We start from the raw sequence: 18,986 nt of genomic DNA, 5'->3' as shown, positions 1-18,986 counted from the left end.
TCCGGCAATTGACTCATAGTCGAGTTAGCCCTTGACTGGCAACGGAGCTAAGCCGCCTGAGTTTCCACTCCCTGAAAAAAGTGCATTGCTGCCAACGACTGCCTTCGCTGCTTCCTCTTCACATCTAGAATACGCATTCTTGTCCTTAATTCATCTCACCTATCCTCAACGGTGAGATCATTCTGGGTTTGGTATCGACTTGCTCTACCAATACCTCTTCTTAGCAAAAACGGAAGTAGTCGTCTGTGATTTGCTTTTGGGCATCCTCCAGACAATCTCCTCTCAAATCAACCCATCGCACGACGCGGCTTCCCTTAATTGAGACAGTCGTCGCCTCGATCAAATCTCCTGTCTTGTTTGCTGCTTGATCACCTGCGGGCTCAGGCGAAATCAAAGCACGACAGCTACACGCAAGTACCGCGAATCGCCTGCGCTACGATACATTCGACCACATCGATTTTCACTTCTAGCACTTTTCACTCAACCAAAAGTTGCACATAGATTTCAATCGCCATTAAACTAGCAATATCACAAGTCGAAGCCACGTTTTCCTGTGCGAACGAAGATTCATTGATATCACTGCGACTGTTCGAATCTCTATGTATTTGAGCCTGAAAGAATGTCGACACAAATTACAAATCCACCCATAAGTCAGTATCCTTCTGACTCCATCAACGGTAGAAATCCGACCGCATCTGCTGTTCCAATGAACGGAAATTCAGCTTTGCACGACCACAAGCGAACCCCTTCCATGACGGTCACGCCTGCTGGGACCACTACCAGCTACAATCCTAATGGCCCTCCTCAAAACAAGGCCAATGTTCAATTTGGTTCACTAAACAATGGCGGAAATATCAATTCCTCTCCTGCCATGTCCACTCCCCAGCCGGTGCATACTCAGTCTAATAGCCTGGGCGTGAACAATCTGGCTCCACGTTTACCTTCTCCTTCGAGCTCCCCTTCGCCAATTCCACAGCCTGTCCAGGTCAGTGGAGGCCGTCCACCTTCTGAGTTGTCCGGTCCGGGAAAGCACATGAGCTTTGGCCAATTCGGCGGCGACGGTTCAGATGTTAACGTATGTATGAGAGAGACGTTTGGTAGCCGAGAAACTAACGCATCACAACAGGGCGTAACCCGAGGAATCTCACAGATGCAGATGGGCGAGCAGCATAATCGTCGAGGTTCTCAGCAGTCCATGCATGCAAACAGTAGCCACGAAGTACCCAGTGGCCCTGGACGAGGTGGCTACAGTAATCGAGGTGGGCGAGGAGGCTATGGCAATCAATACGGCGGTCATATGCCTTTCAACCCCAACAGCAATTTCCGTCCCAACAACAGCAGAGGCAACTACCAAGGTCGAGGTGGTCATTCCATACCATACCAAGGCTCACCTTCGATGCAACACCGACAGCCGATGAACAATATGACTCCAGGCGGCACTCCCCAGATGGCTGCTATGCAGATGAATCCCGCGACCATGGCTCCTTATGGCTACACTCAATACCCAGTAAATATACCCAATTCCCGTTCTATTTCCGAAGCCGTTCGAGGCAAGCCGAGTCGAGGCACAGGTCGTGGTGGCAAGGGCAAGAAGTTCTCCAAGGCCAACGGGAAGCCTGCTGTCCCAAGCATGGATCCTGCTTCCGATAATTATGTTGGTCCCGGAGCCTCTGATGCTATTGCTGCTTCGCACCGAGTATACTCGCTCCCTGTCATGCCGGCTTTTCCCCTCCCTGACTTGTCCCCCGAAAGTGGTAATTTTGAAAATTTTCTAACACAGAGTGCTCAGGCTGCATACGGACAGGTACCCATCGCCGCCGACCCCAGCATTTCCTACAATGCCTACCAGCAACAGCAATTCTATCCGCAACAATATGCTGGGTACCCCCCCCAGTCACCAAGACCTCCCTTCAATCAACCTGGCTTTGGTGGCCAGCAGATGCAGTCGACTTACAGCAACCAGGGACATATGCCCCAGCCAATGTCGCGACAGTCCTCTCAGATGTCCACTGCCGATCAGCGCCCTGGTTCTAGTATCGGTCAAACACCCCAAACTCCTGCCGCTGCTTTGCACCATACCTCAACAAGAACACCAAGTATCTCAGGCGAGAAAAGCAGCTTCATCCAACCACAAAAGAAAAGCGCAGCAATCGTCATCAAGAATGCTCAGGGCGAGGTCGTCGATTTTAGTAAAAAGACCCCATCCGCCCCTGCACCAGCCCCTGCGCCTGCTACCATTCCAGCAATCACAACTCCTACTCTTCCCACCCCTCCGAGTCGTACAGGTAGTGCCGTCAGTGCTGCACATGGAAGGACTGATAGTCAAAGTGTGAAGCCTGATGACAAAGATGAGAAGAAGAAGGCTATGCAGGAGGCTATCGCTAAGAAGATTGCTCAGGATAAAGAAGAAGAGGCCGAGAAGCTACGCAAGCAGAAAGAAGCGGAAGAGCAGAAAGCTCAAATGGAAGCCGAGGCTGCTGCAGCCGCTGAACGAGAAGCTGCCGAGAAGAAGGCTGAAGCTGAACGACTTGAGCAAGAAGCAAAGGAAGCCGAAGAAAGAATCCAGGCTGCCGAGGCCGAGAAAGCTGCCAAAGCCAAGGCTGAGGAGGAAGAAAAGGCCAAAGCCGCGGCGGAACCTGCTGTCTCTGATGAGGATGCCGAGTTTGAGAGAATGGTCGCCGAGATGGAACGCGAACAAGCTGAGAAAGAGGCTGAAGAGGCACGCAAGGAAGAAGAATATCAGAAGAAGAAGGCTGCGGATAAGGCCGCTCAGGCCAAGAAAGAGCAAGACGAAGCTGCTGCTTATGAGGCTACCATGAAAGAAGCCGAACGCAGAGCTGAAGAGGAAGAGATTGCTCGAGAGAAGAAGCGAGCTGAAGGTAGTCAGACTGATGACGAGAGCAAGAAACTTTTCGCTCAACTTAAGGGCGATGAAGCAGGAGATTCGACCGAGGAGAGCCCAGCTGCTACTCCAGGCGAAAGTGGCGCTGCCACCCCTCTATCAGATCTCTCCATGGGACCTCCCGCCAAAGCTTTGGGCTCTCTACGTCGTGGCAAGCCATCTGAGCTGACACTCAACACGAAAGCCTCTACAGAGCCGCCTGAGCCCAGTGCTACCCTCAAGTCATTGACCACTGCTCGCAAGCTTGAAGACCCTACTAACGTCTCTTATCCAAGCGGCATAGTTTCTCCCAACCCAGCTCTGAACGCAAACGCTCCAGCTGATCGCAAATTCAAGTACAACAAGGAATTTCTACTGCAATTCCAAAATGTCTTCAAGGAGAAGCCATCACTTGATTGGGACCAGAAGATCCAGGCAGCTCTGGGCCACGATGATTCTGCACGACCACAGACGGCTAGGACGCCCTCTGGAATGGGTGGTCGCAGTGCGTCACATCGGGGCGCCGCTGCAGGTAACTTTGGTGGTCCTATGGGTACCTTTGGAGGAGGACCGACCCGGACCTTGCCGCCAGGTACAACTTCCGAACAACGATTTGCTGCGTCTTCTGGCGGAAGTATGCGAGGAGGTCCTATGGCAAACAATCCTTTCGCCTTCGGTCGACCTGGCTCTATGGGTCCACCCATGGCTCGTACACCATCCAATAACCCACTTGGCGTTCTTCCTGGCTCACCAAGAGTCGGCGGTGCTAGTCGTGGCGGATCTCGTGCCGAAAGCAAACGAAATAACAAGTCCGCGAAACAGGAAGCAGACGCCAACAAGTCTATGCCTCTTACTGCTGGCCTGAATGTGACCAATCTTGAGGTATCTGCTACTGGATGGAAACCTCGAAGTCTCGGTCCAAGCACTCAAGCGTCAGTCGGACTTGACGGTTACATGGAAGCGGATGTCGTCCAACGAAAGGTCAAGGCTGCCCTCAACAAGATGACACCTGAGAAGTTCGATCGTATCTCTGATGGTGTTCTTGAGATAGCAGCTCAGTCGAAACAGGAGACTGACGGCCGGACTCTTCGACAAGTCATTCAGCTAGTGTTTGAAAAGGCTACTGATGAAGCTCACTGGGCCCCAATGTATGCCAAGTTCTGCTTCAAGATGTTGTCCACAATGAGTGCCGATATCAAGGACGAGACCATCAAAGACAAGAATGGCAACGTTGTCGCGGGTGGCAATTTATTCCGGAAATACTTGCTCAATAGATGCCAAGAGGAATTCGAGAAAGGTTGGAAGATCAATCTACCAACCACGAAAGAAGGCGAGACTGAAGAAGCAGTCATGCTTTCAGATGAGTATTACATTGCGGCTGCCGCGAAACGACGTGGTCTTGGTCTCGTTAAATTCATTGGTGAACTGTTCAAGCTCGGTATGCTTACAGAAAGAATTATGCATGAATGTGTCAAGAAGCTGCTTGACTACGACGGCACACCAGAAGAGGCCGAAGTCGAAAGCTTGAGCAGTCTGCTGAAGACCATCGGCAAACAGCTCGACATGTCCGAGAGCAAGGCTGCTGGTCGAATGGACGCTTACTTCGAGAGGATCAACCAGACTCTTACACTCCCAGATCTACCTAGTCGCTTGAGGTTCATGCTCATGGACGTTGTGGATCTCAGAAGAAACGGATGGAACTCTAAGGACGCCGACAAGGGTCCAAAGACAATCCAGCAAATCCACGAAGAAGCCGAAGCAGCTCAACAAGCTGCCGAGATGTCTCGCCTCGCAAGCCAGGCCGCTGGTCGTGGCGGTGGACGACTGCCAATGGGTCGCGGCGATGTCAGAAGCTTCAGCCACGGCGGACCAATGCCTCCACCAGATAACTCGAACCGAATTCAAGCCGAAGATCTCCGACGATTAGGTGGTCGATCCCAGCGACAGAATACTACGACACCTAGCGGATCGTTCGGTCCTTCTGCTCTTGGTGCTCGAACTAACAGTCGACGTGGTCTTGGACCTAATATCGCCAGTGCTGGCACAAGCAGAACAGGTACTCCTCCTGCACAGACAGATTCTAAGAAAGATGACAGCAGCACAAATGCGTTCAGGTATGCTTTTTGTATTACTTACAGTGATTCGTATGCTAATGTTCTTTCAGTGCACTTGCAGCTCTTGAAGGAGCCGAAGGTCCTGCTTCACCACCATCTAACCCTTCCTCTCCTCCCACTCAGAAGTCACAACCCACCACTAACGACCGATCGCGATCGCCTGAGAAGAAGGCCGATTGAATGACTCGACACAGTTCAGTCCTGTATATTAGTTATTCTTCTGTCGAAAGGCACAACTAATTCATCGACGGCCGCTTGTTTGGACGATAATTCTGCTAGGTCAGCCTATTTGAGGGTGAGATTAGCTTGACATGCCAAAGTCATGTCAGATGGATGGTGTTGCATTGTGATACCCGGTCGGTAAGGTGTTGCCGGCCACCCACAAAATTTGTTGTGTTTCTGTTTAATGGAGCATAGCGGGACCTTGATTAATTCTAGAAAGAGTGTCTTCATACTGTTTCTGCACACTGGCGCATATGGAGCAAAAGATTGTTTGTCTCAAAAGTGCGTATCCTATCTGATGTACCAAAAGACTGCATACACAGAGAGATGAGAGAGGGGGGAATTGCGTGTATTCAGCTAATTGTCTAATCATTGTTTAAGCGAGCGCTAGACGGAGCTGGTCACTGCTGATTGAGGAGAGGAGTGAAGTCAAAGAGCACAAGGAGAACCTTCCTTGTTCGATGAATGACCTGGTGTCAGGCAGATAGATGAAGCAGTGGTAGATTCATCAGCGACCACAATCTGCGTTATAATCGTTCTCGTCTACCGTTCATTGTGATAAGCTCCTCTTGCCTGGGCCGTACATGTCCGGTGAATGTGGTGCGTGATATCTACTCGGGCCAGTAGGGTCATAGATTGACTTTTACTCAGAATCATTTGAGGATAATTCGGATCCAGTCAGAAGTCCTACCAATGCTGACCCTGAATTTGGATCATGATCGAGAACTTCGCAACGACCTTCACTAGACCGGTCATACATGGTATCATTCTTTGAACGATTAGATCATGTTTCTACCCTCTCTTTAGCATCATGTGAATGTGCAGATTTACGGTCGCAGTAGCGAGAGAAACACTAATATGGTACCATCTCGCGACATGAGCGCGTGATTATCACAGCATAGCATTAGTAGAGATACACGGGTGAGTGAGTACCCCACCTGCCTTTTGAAGCAGGTGCAGTGTACAGTACTATCTCGTGCTCTCGTCCCACGTTCCAGGAAGCTGGTACGCTACGACTATCGTGTATGCGGGCAGGCTGCGACCGTTTTTTTTTGTGGGGCACGACGACCTTGGCTAGCGTAAGGTTGTTGGTGGGTAGGAAAGTGTCTGAATACGAGCGCTACAATGCATGTACACGTCGTTTCTTGCTAAGTGCAGCAGTAGCTGGCATACGTGTTCGTGTCTAGATCGGCTTTGGTGTTCTAAAATTTTGATACTTGGGCTGAAGTAAACGATGTGCATTAAGTTCTGGATGGTGGGGTGGCCAGCACGAGCATGAGAGCCTTCCTGATACGGTAATCCGCCAGAGAAACGTTGAGTGATCATGGCGAGAGACCTTGAGTGTACAAATGCAGGCTAAGGCGACGTCAGAGTTAGAATGTGCATGCAAGTATGCATAGGATCAGTGACATGTACAGTAGAATGAGACGGGGTAGGTAGGAGTTCTTTCCTGCTCGTTCAGAGGTGATCTCTACTTGGGCAAGTTGGTATAGCATGATTGTGGACAAGTAGGAGTGCATATAATTTTTCTTGGGAGCTATGCTTCGAAGTATCAGGGCGGCAGTCGAGAATCAGATATTGCTTCCGGGGCGACATATGTCAGTGTCATGCTCGTAATATCCTGGTCGGCTTTTCTTTAGGTGTCAGCGCATGTTTTTTGCCAGCAGATTTGGTATTCACAGACTATGAGGTAGAGGAAAGTGAGAACGGTAGGTGTTTCCAAAGAGACAGGCCCTGCTTGAAGCATTCTGAGCTTCATCAAATATTGAGCATGGCAATACTTGTCTAGTTGGTACATGCTGGTAGTGCTTATGGTAGCTTTAATGTGAACCCTTCTCCCAGCTTTGGCACGTGTGTGACTTGATCCACGGAAGGATGACTGCAGCCACCTGGCTCGTCAAGCAGCAGAAACATTCTAGAGTGCAAGGTTCTCGATAGGTAATATTCGTGGTAATTGATGCCGGATGTCGTGCCTCGTAGCTGGTCCTCAACAGCATAGACTCGAAGCTTCGCTCGAGCACACAAGGATGTGGTTTTTCATGATCAGATTGTCTTCGACAGCCCTGTTCCGGTATTCTGCAGCGTCCGACACTTCACGTTGCAGAGTTGTGCAGTTGATGTCCCCTGCTCTACGCACGAACGACCGGACCTCGTCCACAATGTGCCTTAGAGGGCGGTATGCCGTTGATACCTGATTTGTTTCCCGTTATCCTATCTTACTATGATGCCTGCTTCTCAGGCTTCACTGCTCCTACTCCTGTCTTCTCACTCTTCAGTTCAGAAGCAACGTCCTCGTCTTTCGCATTGACTTCGAGGAAGTGGTAAAGGACTATCAGAAGCATGGCAGCGCTGCCCAGAAAGAGTGCGAGCGAGTAGAGTTGGTCGTCTGATATCATCTTAGTGGTTGTCGGTCAGGGCTTCGGTCTGTAAATATCTGGATCACAGGCGTAGAGGACTATAGTCGTGGTTTGACTGCTTAGACGAGGACCGCTGTTGGACCGTTGAGAGACTGGGGCTCGACTCAGCTATGGCGTCGCCCGAGTGACCAAGTGTGTAAGGTTGGTCGTTTACGTGAGCCCGAGGAAGGAAGTACTTCTGATAGCAGCTTGAAGAGGAGGAGTGGTACAATAACCAGGCACGAAAAGCGATGGAGGTAATTGCTGCCAATGGAAATGCTTCTTGTTGTAACGACGGAAAAGTGCGTATCTTACGATCTTCGCTCCGGTAGCTAACTTCAACAGGAGTTGCGAGATGTATATGTGTTCACGAGAAAAGAAACAGGAATAAATATCGGCCTAAATTAGAACAATCCTACAGAAGCAGTGTCGGTTCAAGATTAAATAGCCTCTGCCAGTGCTGTTTTCTCTCGAACCAACGGCCAGCATTCTCGTCCGAAATCCAGGTAGTTCAAATTAAAGTTGACCACGACATATATACTGAGCCGTAAAACAATACCGTCATTTCACTGTCACAACTCAGGTCCTGCAAACTCTTTGCACAGGGACCGAAGATCTTGGCAGATCATAGATAGACCTGAGTCGAAGGACACGATAGAGGCAAGGCCGAACGTTTTACCTCGACTTGGTCGCAGCACACCTCCGGACAGCTATGCTTGGATTGACGGGTCACTTCACTGTAACTCCTTAGCCATCTCCTCTTCGCTGCGACATCTGCGAACTTCCATGCACTAAGATCTCCCTTAGCACTGGTCCCTGGTGTTTGACATAGAAATATGCGTCTGTGACCAGCTCGCGGATCATGTCGAGGTCTGAGGGCATGCGAGTGTGTGGCAATTCTGCAGAGGCAATTGCTTACACTGAATCGTGTCGTAAAGCTGGTCGCCCAGAAGCTCAAGTCAACTGTACCTGCTCTTTGTTGATCTAACCACGACCGTACTATTGGATAGTAAGCACTCGAAGCAGGGTATGTAGTATCATCTGCTCTTGATGAGCCTAGATAGAATCGCTTTATGTCTGATCAGAATCAACGAAGGAACGACAGTGACGAGAATGTCTATACTCACGTTCTGTCTGGCTCACTTGGATCGTTCAAGAAGCGCTCCATAGTCAGCGACTTGGGCGATGTCCTCTTGGTAGGCTGCTGAGTTTGCGAAGAACGAGTATCTGCAATAGTATAGGATGTATCAGGCCGCTGTGACCGGTTGGTGCTGGTCGTATTTGCGGTGGGAGCTCTTGTCGAAGCTGACTGATTTCTTTGCTCGGCAGCAGATTCTAGTTCAGCTATCCGATCATCGAGAAGCTGGAAATATGCTGAGGGAATTGATTCAGTATTGCCCGGCCCTGCGGCCTGTCTAGCTTGGTTATGGTTTTTATGCTGACATATCTGACAGATTGGTATCCTCGATTGACTCTCGTTTCCTCCAAGCTGTCTTTTGCACGTCTGACAGGCTCTCGGCTTGCCATTCTGTATTGTAGTGGAATTAGCCATGATCAATGGCTCAGTGGAAGGAGCGAATATAGAGTGATTAGTTCATCGGCTGGTTTGAAGTACGCGAGGTGTATATACATCATGAAGCTGGTACGAGACGAAGGGATCGCAAAAGACCAGTGGCCAATACCAAGAAAAGCTCGTGATCAGTTAACTTGGGAGTACGAGATGTACTTGCCCTTTACTTGACAGAAGACTTAGCGAGCTCGGGAACGAAGACTTGCGTCTTGCATGCATGAACTCTACCCTGTAACATCTCTGTAGAGAAGGTGGAGTACTTATAATGACCCAAGAACGTGGTTTGATCGCCTTCGTCATCCTCCATCCCACGTGGAAGGAACACCATGGAATCCGAGCTAACTTCGGACGATTGAGTAAAGCTTACAGCTGACCAGACAATGAGCTTTCAAGGTTGTACATGAACGACCCACGAATACGGATCGCGTAAGGAGCTAGTCGTGGATTAGACAATGCCAACATGCAGAAGCGGCATAATGGAGTTCGAGGAGTTCCTTCGCTGCTGTACTAGGATAGCGTGACGGTTTGAACAGGAACATGCGACATGACTCTGAACTGACGATGTTCGTGGAGGAGTATTCGAGAACTTTACTCAAGTAGTGCTGGGCGCGTTCCGAAATTGGCAGGTGCAGCTTGCAAAGAAAATTGCCTTGCTAAGGCTTCAAGTACCCGGCTAACTGAGCCATTTTCGGCTGTGTAACAATCAACGTGCAATGGAGCTAGTTCTAGTCTTGGCGGCCTAGATTTTTCTCTACAATTCTCCGTGCTCAAGAGTAACACTTATGCTCACCGAACTTGCTTTGCTACTACTTTCTCCATCAGGAAGGCGCTACGTTGTCGGTAGTTGAGAGCAAGAAGTCATGTATATTTATCTGGGTAGCTTTTTATCATCATGAACTACATTTGCTGTGAGTATGTGCATATTCCGAGCCTGGTGTGAATGAGGGACTGTGATAATCAGGACGCAAGCTCACCTCGGAGATCGAGCTCACGAAACGGCCCTATCTGTGCTCGCCACAACAGTGATGCTTCGAACAATGCTGATTGCCAACGCACTGAATAACAGCCCGCGGAATTCACCTCCCCGTCCTGGACTTAGGCAAGGTAGCAAGATTAAGGTTTGGTGCGGTGTCAAACCGCGGAACGCCGACTGGCACAAATCTGACCTACAAATGGTGCAACAATTGAATTGTCAAAGAGAACACCCTCCAATGAATGAGTGATATCCGCCTCCTTGTCCAACCAAAGAATCGAAGTCTTCTACCAGATCGGGCATGCCCATGAGCAGCAGCAGTGCACAATGACATCCGTCACTTGAAGCTTCCTGCTGCTTGCACACCTGGGAAAGACTGGAACGCCTGGACAGAAACACGATCCAATTATGTGCTCACTGCATTCATCCCTGCTACTAACTACATAAAAAACTCTGCAAGCCTTGTAGCTGCCTCTTTCGACCACTTCTTCCGTTCGCGTGCCCGCTGGCTCGAGTCGACCTCTAGTCAAACTCAATCCATCACCGAGTTTGCAACGATGGCTTGCTACATCAGTCCTGAGTACCGAGATTACAGCGTGGTTGGGTTTATCTGTGTTGTGACCTTTTCGACCTCAGGTTCCTTACCAAGCAGCCAGCCGAACCCTTGAACCTGCTCCTTGCGGAATCGCTTGCTAGACTCCAACATTGGAAAGAAGCCCCAGTGCTGGTCAGAAGAGTAAGCAGTTGCACGATCAAACAACGACTGGCAACTTACTCCATGCGGTAAACCGGGGTAAACATCAACCTTGGTCTTCGCACCGTTATCATCCTCCAACATCGTTGCATAGATAAGAGCTTCGTCTCTCAATGGATCCATGCCGTCGATCTGGAAGAACGTCGGAGGCATGTTTTTGTGGCCTTTAGGATGAGCGATGACATTATCTAGCTTGTGTCAGTTCATGCTCGACCATATCCGTTGCGACGATAAATCTGCAGCAAACTTACACAATTCGTACGATTCGCTGTCAGGTTCATATCCCTTCATGAACATGTTGACAGCTGAGACTGGCAGCACTGGCACTTCGACATTCTGCTCGAAGCTCAACCAACGGTCCCTATACTTCTCCGGAATCAACTTGCCACCACCAAGAGCAGGAATAGCAAGATACTGTCCTGTCAGTGGTGGCTGCAGGCCTTCATCCCGAGCAAGATGAGCCAGTACAGCTGTCAGATTACCTCCTGCCGACGTTCCACCGATAATGAAACCCTTGCTTGGGTCGGCGCCAAGCTCTTTTGCGTTCGCCGCTGCCCACTTCAATGAGTCCCAGCAGTCGTTGGGCGCATGGGGAAATTTGAACTCGGGCGCCAGACGATACGAGGCGCTAACACAGACGGAACCGAATGCTTGAACAAGGTTGCGGCATGTCTGCTCTTCACCTTCCGGGCTACCAATACAGAAGCCACCACCGTGATACAGCACGATAAGCGCTGAACCCTCAGCAGGCGGAGAAGCAGGTTTGTATACCTTTACACGCATCTTCGTGCCATCTCTCGTCGTATAGTGAGTTTCTGACTGTTTGATATCCGAAGGAGGCTCGCCAAGCATCTTGCCGAGTTGCTCATTGCGGCGCTCAGCAAAGGCCTTGAAGCTGGCTAGATCACCGTAATCTACTGAGGGATATTCTGTCGTTCGAAGATGCTATGCAAGAAAGTCTGAGTCAGTACTGCTTGTCTCCCATGAATTGTGTATTCTTTCTCTTTTCCCGTCATTCATTGTATGCTTACTTACCTCCGCCAGCTCGGGGTCCATTTCACCGAGTTTCAGGATATCTTCCTTTTTCGTGTAGGGGTGAGGCATCTTGAGATAGGAACTTCTATACTTTGATATTATAGGAAGAAGAGGCTGATAAGTGATTTTGCGCTGGACGTAGAACCTGCAAACACAGGATATGTCAGAGTACAAATTATTATCTATCACTTTGCCCCACGTTTCAATGTTTCGCAACTTTGTGTACCAGCAGCATTAGCTCCACCTACCTCGGCAGTGTAGAATACTCCGTACATTAATCCATCGGCAAATAGACCATTGGTACATGCCAAATCCTGGCCAGCAGTGCTCGAAGCACACAGAAGGTGCAAGTCGAATGGTCAAGGGTCTAATACAGCTGAACACACATTTGAGGCGAATAGTAAGCCCAAGAACTGGCCATACTACACACCACGCTGCTGATTGCTTGGGGAAGTGTACATTTTATCTACCTTAGTATCACATTCCTATGCCATGACACATGTTAATTATCAGAAGACTAGCCTTCCTAGTTACCGAACGCCTTATCGAAGTCGGTCAACGTGAATCTGTAATGCACCTTGTTGTTCTTGACTCTCTCAACGGCCTCAGCACAAGATTTCTCGGAAATAGGCATTGTCTCAACCATGGGGAAAAGCTTCTTCTCCGCAGCCAACTTCAACATCGCAAGGCATTCTGGTCTGTTGCCGATGTGAGAAGCACCAATTGACGAACCATTTGGCATGAATTGTTGTGCCTTCATCGATGGCAGTGCCTCATCTGGGAGACCGACCTGGTGGAACTGGCAGTTGACCTTCAAGATTGAGATGTAGTTGTCGATCTCGAAGGTGTGGGTCATGTCGGCGGCGTTCAGGACGAAGTCGAACTTGAAAGCGAGAGGCTTGGCCCAGCCTTCTTCGTTGTTGAGGACGAAGTTCTTGGCACCTAGCTTCATGGCATCGTCTTTCTTTTCTGGAGAGTGGGAGATGACAGTGACTTCTGCGCCGAGGGCGTTTGCCCACATGACAGCGAAGTGTCCGAGACCACCCATACCGACAATGGCTACTTGTTTTCCTGGTCCTACTTTTGCTCGCACAAGAGGACTCCACACTGTCAGACCCGCGCAGAGCATAGGTGCTGCTAAGTGAGATGGGATGGCGTCTGGGATTGGGAAGACGAAGTACTCGTGTACCCGTATATGCGAGGAGTACCCGCCCTGAGAAATGGTCTCATTTGGACAAGCCTCTTTAGGCTACAGAGTGTTAGCTCGGAACATTGGTATGTATTCAAGGGAGTACTTACGTATGGTGCGCCATAAGTGTCGACTTGTTCTGGGCAGTAGTTCTCGTTGTCCGACTTGCAGTTTCCACACTTCAAGCATGCCCAAACCTGAGCACCGCAGCCAGCTCGATCGCCGACCTTGACGTGCGAGACCTTGTCGCCCACCTTTATGACCTTGCCAACGACCTCGTGGCCGACGCAGATGGGTGTTGGGGACTCGCCCCAGCCTCCGGTGATAGTGTGTACATCTGAGCCACAGACACCACAGCATTCGATCTTAATGTCGACATCGTACTCGCCGAATGTCTTGAGCTTGAACTGTTCGGCAAAATATCAGCGTGGTTCTTCATGTTTTCCTGGTAAGAGACTACTAACACTCTGTTTCTTGAAATCCTGGTACTTGCCTAACTCATTGATCATGAAACCCTCAGCTTCCTCTGGGTAAGGCATTGTGTCGGCTGTTGAAGTGATTGAGTTCGAATTGATTACTATGGAATCAGTGAAGATTTTTTGTTAGCAGAACGTGGTTTTGTGTTCTTTTGCTGATAATATGCGAATATATCATGTCGGGCACGGCGGAAGGAAATGATCACTCCAGTTGAATTTCAGCGACGGCTGCAACACCATGACGATCATTCAACAACATGACGTGGGATTTTTCGAGGAGTCGAGCCGCGACTTCGCTTCAGCCCACCAAGCTGCAGTCAGACACAGCATGCGCCCCACGAAAAAGTCGCGTCGCAAGCAAGCACGAGGGGCAACTCGCATTTCGCAGCACTGTCGTTTCCGTAGCGTGTCATAGATATTTGCGTTTTCGCACTGTTGTGACGTTTTGTGCCTGAATTTTGAGATAGAGGCCAATGACGATACTTGAAGATTTCCGAGTTTTCCAGCTTGACAACGGTATGCTTGATGAAACGAGTAGTCACGTCACTTTGTTAGGTTCCGAGACTCTTTCACCCAGGGCATTCATCTGGTTTCTCGCCGGACTTGAGGATATTTCGATAAAAGAACCGAGTAGAGATCATGCACTAACCAAAACGTATGGCAGGAGCTCTACAAGAACAAAAGGTCGAACAAAGTAAAGTGATTATGTAATGTGGATGCTTGGAAAAGGAAACCCAGCCAATGGCCCTAACCGCAACAATACCACGATGCTAGCTCCACCTAGGACTTTGGCGATGCTTCAATGTTGTGAGTTTAGCACAATGATCCTGCCGACTTAAGGGAATACTAAACACGCCAATGTGCTTGGTGACATTGATGCCGTCCATGATAGTAACTGCGTCGTGTGACCTCTGAATACTCTCCCTCACCAAAGCCCTTTTGTGTGTTTCCTACGTCGCCATCGTCCACGCATAGCTAGCACGTGAGCTAGGAGTGCCTTTTCTATTCATGTTCTCGAAGCAATCTTCTGCAGCTTCTGCTCCTTCTCCCTGCACAATGCCTCCTCTTTTTCACAACGTGGGCATGCACAATCGAAGCCATAGACGTATCGCAGTCTGTGCTTTCGAGCTTCTAGCTCCAACTCTATGTCCACGTAAGCAAGCGTTATCTCCTCTCCCTTGGCGATGTCTTGTCTGGCAACAATCATGGCGGCAGGCATCTGTTTGTCAAATAATGTCAGGTACTTTGACTGACGATCCCACATGACGAGGCCCCAATGCGAGAAGGTTGCATTTGGTGCACAGCTGTGATTCGCTCTCGAAATCTTCAAGTATACCTCAGCTCCTATCAGATCGCCGCTGAAGGTCCCAATGTTGTAACAGTTCGATTCCATAACGCGCAACAAGCTTAGAATACACGACTGCGAAGCGTCGGTTTCAGTAGCCCCCTTGATGACCTGTGCAAGCATATTGTCGTGCTCGTCAGTACGACCATTTGCTCTGTGCCACAAATCAGCCACCTCTTGAAGCGCCGAAGTTGACACTTTGCCGGCTTTGTGTAAGAGGATCAGACGGAGGACTGCCCTGAAGTTTCGAGGAGGATCTTTGATGGAACTTCCCGTCAGGACTTCCTTGAAGTCTCTAAGGATAGGACATTCGTACTTGTGATAATTCTTCCAAGCTTGATTTCGGCAACTCTTGTCACAGAAGTAAGCCATCTTGCACTGGCCGCACCTGCCCATACCAGACTTGGTGACGAGGCAACTGTAGCATGTTCTGTGAAGTGATTCTGAGTCGATGGCCATCATTACTGGTGGATCGAGGAACATCACGGGCTCGCCCTTCTTGATGAACTTTGTCGCAAATAGCGCTTGGCCTTTGGCTTTCGCATTAGCGAGTACTGTTAGGTCCATGTCGAGATTAGTGAGTTCCATACTGAGGTTGATGAGAGCATTGTTGGCAGAAGCCATGGCTCCGACTTGGATGTTCGTCATAATGAGTCGTCTTGTCCAACAAGACGTCCTGTTTGATTTGAGCAGGAAGGGAACTGAGTTGAGATAATTTAGCTGGCGAAGAAACAGATACGGCCCAACCAGAGAGAAAAGAGAATAAGACAAGAAGTTTTGGGAAAGGGTAGAGGAGACCTCAAGCAAACTGTTGAGCTCAGCAGTGAAGGTGAAGGTTGTGTTGTTAACGTGCCCCCCCACTTCTACCTCTTTCCGTGTTGACTGACACGTGCTATCGCAACACCGTGTTGCTCGAGTGAAGGTGAAAAGAGCGTTGTAGCACATTCGAACTGCTTGCAGAATGTCGCAGGACCTGTGAAGAGTACTATTGGGACTGTATAGTGAGGATAACAAGAATCAGGAAGAGCATCCTGACAGGCAATCTTAAGACTGATAGAAAGTTGTCATTTGCCGCCAAAACAAGTTCTTCTGTCGAGCACAGTGAAGCAAGGGGATTGAAAGTCGATGGTGTGACAATTGCATCGAATAGTGATAACTCAAATATATATGCTGAGTGTTCATTTGAAAGTGGAAGGCCGGTGATCCACGTTCTGTACACCGCTGCATCTTGTACTGCTGATCCAAGAATGATCATGCTCGTCCTCTCCTTGCCAGCTCTAGTCAATTCGTGCCTGCGTCAAGCTTTTCCTCTTCCCACCAATCATTGTAGGCATCAGGTTGTTCGTCATTCGGATCTGTTGACTCGATATCTTCGCATGATGAGGTTTCTTCAATCGTTTGCGAGCGACCATGACAGGTATCGAGCTCTTCTGAACCAGATAGTTCGAAAAGCTTCCCATCAAGACATTCTTGACACTGCCTTGTCCACGTGTGCCTACGACGACCAAGGTTGGCTCCAGTCCGTCAATCTGTTATTTATTAGTGCCGTCCTTTTCAACCAAAGCGCAACGTGAACTTACAGCACTCAGGATTAGATGCCTGGAATTCCTGCAGTGAATAACCTCGATCATACACCTAACTTGCAAAGTAGTCTTCCGCACGAATTTCAAAAAGTCGTTCTCGAGCTTGTCAACAGCTTTGACTCGTTCCTCGTCCTTTTTAGTCCAATTGCGGCCTGTTCTCGACAAGCTGCGGGCGTGGTCTTTTAGAGCACTGAGTTTCAGCTTCTTATGTGTTTCGTACTGAGCATCGCTCTGTTGATTGGTGGTCTGCCTGGTCAATGTGTCCATGGTGGAAGTTGCTTCCTCTGCAGCTTTTGCAGACTCAAGCCTGACTTCTAGAGATGGTTCCAAGTTCGGATCGAAATCCTTGGCTTTGGTCGCGTTCTCGTCTTCCACAGCGTTGACGATCAAGATTGAATCACCGTCCTTTAGGAGTGTACCGACTGTCCATTCTAGCGCGTAAGTTGCTTCATTACTAAGATCAGTGCACACCAGGTACAGACGAGGCTCATGACGATTAGTTTGATCTTCTTCTTCATAATCCTGGAAGGACTTCCAGTCGCCTCGAATTATCATCTTGACGGTCCGGTCTTTGACTGTCTCCTCTATATCTGACACTCTGAGTTCCAGCGCTTTTGCCCTCTTAAGTTCAGCGTCTTCGTCACTTAGAGCAGATTGTGCCGCAGGAGATGCTCCTCGTTGATAGTTCGATCGAGGTGTGATTCTCTCGCCCTGGGTCTCCGAAAGTTTACCGCTGTGGTCAGTATGATGTGGCTGACCATCATTTGTATCGACTTCGTCGACTGTGTAGCACGTTAGCTAGTCCCACAAACAGTCACCGTGAAACTTACCTCTGATCAGAGGTGTTACAGCTTCAGTCCTTTCCGGCTCTTTTGACGGCTCAAGCGACTCAGGATCTCTCTCAGTCTTGCGCTTCCTACCTCGCTGACTGACTGGAGATCCTTCGTCTTCACTGTCTGACCGCTCACTCTCACTGTATTCCTCTACTACGTCCTCTTCACCTCTCATATTCACTCTTCGGCCGGGACCGAGGACGTCGGAATCATCAGTGGCTGTACTGGCAACCGATTGTTGTGAAAGCCTCCTCGCCGTCTCGTCGCTGGGAGGTGCTAAACTCTGGGGAGTGGAAGGGGAGAGAGGCCCGTCGGTTCTGTCGCTTCTTGTACTCATCGGCGAATCTGGTGCTATAGTGGCAGTTGATATCTCTACTGGTGACTGGCCATCATCGCTATACGCTGCAGAAGATAGGAGGCGTGATCTGAAAGGCATAGCTGGGGTGCTGGGTTCCACAGAGGTCAAAGCGCCAGCCTGCGCACCTTCTTTTTCATCCTCTGAAGTGAACTGTATAGTCAAATCCTCTCTTTGAATGTTCTCCGAAGCAGATCGCGGTCTAGGCTCAACTGGTGAGACAGTAGCTACTGGTCGAGTCCATGTAGAGGGATCGGAAGGGTCCAGTTTCTTCTTACGCGATTGGCCCGGGCTGGTGACACCTGCCCCTTCACCAGCTATGGAACTATGCCGCATGGTAGGTGACCTGACACCAAGTTTGTTGCCGACGTACACTGCAGTAAGCGGGTCCGATCCGACAGAAGCTGTGCTACGAGGGCCGTTTGCAATCTTCTTCCTCGATGAATTTGCAGATTCCGTTCGTTCGAGTGCTGCCAACTCCGCCTTGTTGTCCTCATCAAGAACTTCCTCGATGCTGACGGAATTGCGCCGTGCCATCTTGCTTATCTTGAAGGAGGAATATTAGCAATATATATCACATATCTGGTCAAGCATTGTTGGTCGTGTCCGACACCTGGAAACGCTGTGAACAAGTCTGGAAAACGCGAAAGTGATCAAGCGAAGGAAATCAGACGATAGCAATAACACGAGAACTGCTGCACGAGATCAGAACATCATACTGGACATGATGGAAGCATATTTGGTATGGTTGGTAGCATAGCTCCGGTTGTCTCTTGGCTGCAGAGATCATGCTCTCGGTCATGGTGGGGTTGAGCTGATTTCCCCTTCCACCCTAGCCGAGCTCTTGGCAACCCAAGAGTGCTTCCAAGACAGGCATCTCTGCGAGCTGGTCGGTTCCAGATTGATTCTTCCTTCTGCATGGCTACGATGCTTGCACGAAACTACAAGCAGTATGATATCTATCAGGTCTCTGTTAGAGTAGTTCAGTCAGCATAGCTATTTCTTGCTCTTTCAGTGTGAGAAGGTACAATCGATTGCTCAGACCTGCTAATGACGACTAACGATGAGAAGCAACTCCTTCTTGTACTGCAGACCAAACGACGGCAGCCGTCTAGAGCTTGCTCTCCGTCTTAGCCTCGTTCTTCCACTTCTTCGCGAACTGCAAGTACTCCTGTGGTATCGTCTGTCTCTCCTTCGCTGACCGGCTCATCCTGAATCTTCTGCTCAGCTCTGCTTTCTCCTCCCTCCAAGCATTCTGCT

The 18,986-nt window shown here is 49.5% G+C and overlaps 5 protein-coding genes across 5 annotated transcripts; 1 reads left to right on the top strand and 4 right to left on the bottom strand.

Moving 5' to 3' along the window:
• Positions 1-619: 619 nt before the first annotated feature.
• On the top strand, positions 620-5,175 carry LTR64_003550 (uncharacterized protein; the record flags this gene model as incomplete). Its single annotated transcript, XM_064897906.1, has 3 exons — positions 620-1,075; positions 1,127-4,995; positions 5,046-5,175. 3 exons carry the CDS (start codon positions 620-622, stop codon positions 5,173-5,175), a joined length of 4,455 nt encoding a protein of 1,484 aa, XP_064756856.1.
• A 5,570-nt stretch (positions 5,176-10,745) lies between these two features.
• Positions 10,746-12,014, bottom strand: LTR64_003549 (uncharacterized protein; the record flags this gene model as incomplete). Its single annotated transcript, XM_064897905.1, has 4 exons — positions 10,746-10,880; positions 10,932-11,098; positions 11,162-11,855; positions 11,946-12,014. The coding sequence occupies 4 exons, from the start codon at positions 12,012-12,014 to the stop codon at positions 10,746-10,748; spliced, it is 1,065 nt and encodes a 354-aa protein (XP_064756855.1).
• Positions 12,015-12,471: 457 nt separating this feature from the next.
• On the bottom strand, positions 12,472-13,673 carry LTR64_003548 (uncharacterized protein; the record flags this gene model as incomplete). Its single annotated transcript, XM_064897904.1, has 3 exons — positions 12,472-13,194; positions 13,245-13,541; positions 13,599-13,673. 3 exons carry the CDS (start codon positions 13,671-13,673, stop codon positions 12,472-12,474), a joined length of 1,095 nt encoding a protein of 364 aa, XP_064756854.1.
• Positions 13,674-14,616: 943 nt separating this feature from the next.
• LTR64_003547 (uncharacterized protein) lies at positions 14,617-15,603 on the bottom strand (the record flags this gene model as incomplete). Its single annotated transcript, XM_064897903.1, has 1 exon — positions 14,617-15,603. The coding sequence occupies one exon, from the start codon at positions 15,601-15,603 to the stop codon at positions 14,617-14,619; it is 987 nt and encodes a 328-aa protein (XP_064756853.1).
• Positions 15,604-16,232: 629 nt separating this feature from the next.
• Positions 16,233-18,263, bottom strand: LTR64_003546 (uncharacterized protein; the record flags this gene model as incomplete). Its single annotated transcript, XM_064897902.1, has 3 exons — positions 16,233-16,484; positions 16,536-17,320; positions 17,369-18,263. The coding sequence occupies 3 exons, from the start codon at positions 18,261-18,263 to the stop codon at positions 16,233-16,235; spliced, it is 1,932 nt and encodes a 643-aa protein (XP_064756852.1).
• Between the last annotated feature and the right edge of the window lie 723 nt (positions 18,264-18,986).

The sequence above is a fragment of the Lithohypha guttulata genome (genome assembly GCF_036872675.1).
Source record: "Lithohypha guttulata strain CCFEE 5908 chromosome Unknown scaffold_2, whole genome shotgun sequence".
NCBI lineage: Eukaryota > Fungi > Ascomycota > Eurotiomycetes > Chaetothyriales > Trichomeriaceae > Lithohypha > Lithohypha guttulata.
Note: the sequence above shows the minus strand (reverse complement) of the source record. Positions and strands in the feature narration are given on the sequence as shown.